Source organism: Montipora foliosa, chromosome 7, assembly GCF_036669935.1.
Source record: "Montipora foliosa isolate CH-2021 chromosome 7, ASM3666993v2, whole genome shotgun sequence".
Lineage (NCBI taxonomy): Eukaryota > Metazoa > Cnidaria > Anthozoa > Scleractinia > Acroporidae > Montipora > Montipora foliosa.
Window position 1 is genome coordinate 14,507,799 of NC_090875.1, and position 2,500 is coordinate 14,510,298.

Genomic DNA, 2,500 nt, shown 5'->3' on the forward strand with positions numbered 1-2,500 from the left:
TGAACAAACTTCAGGACACCTTCTTCTACTAAAAAATCGCTTTGGAAGATGCATTGGTGGAACACACCCCTTTATCAAGGAAACGACACGAAACCACATGCTCGATCACATACAAGTCAACACAGCAATCGTCCGAGTTGAAGATTTCTATAACATAGAGAACCTTGGGATCGGATGTTCACCCCGCTGCGGTGGATGTAAGTGTGGGAAATGCTCTTTAGGGGCCCAAAACTTCACCATAAAGGAAGAAAAAGAATTACGTCTAATCGAAAGCAAGCTGGAGTACAATAAAGAAGAAAAGAGATGGATTACAGAATATCCATGGATTCGGGATCCCGCCGAATTGCCTGATAATAAAAGGGCTGCTATGGGAATGCTCATATCAACTGAAAAAAGATTAGCAAAAAATAAAGAACACGCTAACGTTTATCAGAAACAAATTGAAGATATGATCGAACGAGAAGTCGCACGGAAACTCTCGCAAACAGAACTGAAAAACTACAAAGGACCAATTCACTACATTTCTCATCATGAAGTTTTGAAGCCAGCTTCCAAATCAACTCCAGTAAGAATCGTGTTTAATAGCAGCGCACGTTACATGGGACACATGCTCAATGACTACTGGGCTAAAGGACCACACCTACTTAATGATCTCTTGGGAGTACTCATAAGGTTCAGAGAAAACAACATTGCAATGATAGGTGATATCAAGAAAATGTATCATACAGTCAAGATCAAAACTATTGAGCAACATACACATAGATTTCTATGGAGAGATATGGACACTGGAAGACCACCAGACACGTATGTAATACAAAGAGTGTCATTTGGAGACAAACCATCGGGGATGATCGCTACTGTTGCATTGAGAAAAACAGCAGAAATGGGAGCGGATAGATATCCCGAAGCGACTCAGGTCATCAAAGAAAACACGTATATGGATGACATAATAGAGAGTGTTCCCACCAAAGAAAAAGCGACAAAACTCGCTAAGGATATAGAAGCCTTACTTGACGAAGGAAACTTCAAAATGAAAGAGTGGATTTTCACCCATGATAGAATTGATATACTCAAACCTATACCCAACGACAAATCCTCTAATTCGGAAAAGGTTTTGGGAGTTGTTTGGAACCCAGTTCAAGACGAATTTGTATATAAGATGCACCTTCGAACCACATCCAAGAAAAAACCGAACGATAAGACTCATGATAATGACAGCAACCCAACGAAAAGAATAATTCTATCACAAGTGAATAGCATTTATGATCCTCTTGGTTTAACAGGACCATTTACAGTCAGAGCAAAGATTTTGATGAGGGAACTATGGGGGATCGAAAATAAACTAGGTTGAGATGATGCAATTCCTGAAAGGTACAAAAAATACTGGAAACAATTTTGCCAGGATATGCAGGAAATGAACAACATCAAATTCAAGAGATGTGTGAAACCAAAGGATGCAACAAGTGAACAACCGACGTTAATCATCTTCAGTGATGGATCCAGCAACGCCTTTGGTGCCTGTGCATATGTAAGATGGAAACTCAATAATGGACGATATAGCTGCAGACTTATACTATCAAAAAATCGACTCGCACCGATAAAAAAGATGTCCATTGATAGAATTGAACTGTGTGGAGCTTTGTTAAGCTCAAGACTAAAAGCATTTCTACGCACACAATGTAGATACAAGTTTGTAAAGTGCTACCACATCGTGGACTCCCAAATAGTGCATAGCATGATACAGAAAGAATCGTACGGATTTAATACCTTCGCCGCAACCCGCGTAGGAGAGATACAACAGAATACAAACCCCAAAGAATGGTTTTGGATGGAAAGTAAATATAACATAGCAGATTGGTTAACTCATGGTAAGAAACCTAATGAAATAAACTTGGACAGCGCCTGGCAAAATGGACCCAGCTTCCTTGAGTTGCCCGAATCCGAATGGCCTATACACAAAACACTGACAAAGGAGCAACTTCCTGAATTAATCAAAATAGCATCCACTATAACCAAACCTTTCAGTAAAGATGACAAGGACACATTGGCGTCAAGAATCAACATCGACAGATATTCAGATTTTGGAAAACTAATCAGAGTGACAGCCAGAATTTTGACAATGTACCAAAGAAAACCGAAATCTTCCTTCAAACACGCCGGACAGTCACTAACTCCAAGTGATATAGCAAAGGCAGAAAAATTCTGGATTATGGAAGCGCAAAAAAGCATGTATAAAGACGTTGAAAAAGGACGATACAAACGCCTGTGCCCCACAAAGAATACAGATGGAATATACGTGGTTGGAGGACGGGGAGAAAGATGGATTGAGATGAGTCACAACAAAAATGAAGTTATCCTTCTTCCTTATGATCATCGATTTTCACGTCTATATAGTGAACATATCCATAAAAGAGGCCACCTTGGCGTTCTCTCGACAGCCAGTAAAATTCGCACAAGATTCTGGATTGTCAAACTACTGAAGATGGTCAAGTCTATCAGA

The 2,500-nt window shown here is 39.8% G+C and overlaps 2 protein-coding genes across 2 annotated transcripts in view; both read left to right on the forward strand.

Annotated features, from left to right (window-relative positions):
- LOC138009951 (uncharacterized) overlaps window positions 1-1,351 on the forward strand; it is a 2,652-nt gene extending 1,301 nt beyond the window's left edge. Inside the window, exon 1 of the mRNA XM_068856931.1 lies at window positions 1-1,351. This exon is cut by the window's left edge and continues 1,301 nt beyond it. Within this exon, the coding sequence (XP_068713032.1) occupies window positions 1-1,351 (1,351 nt within the window).
- Window positions 1,352-1,405: 54 nt separating this feature from the next.
- The window catches only part of LOC138009952 (uncharacterized), a 2,157-nt gene continuing 1,062 nt past the window's right edge, over window positions 1,406-2,500 (forward strand). The window contains exon 1 of the mRNA XM_068856932.1: window positions 1,406-2,500. This exon is cut by the window's right edge and continues 1,062 nt beyond it. Within this exon, the coding sequence (XP_068713033.1) occupies window positions 1,406-2,500 (1,095 nt within the window).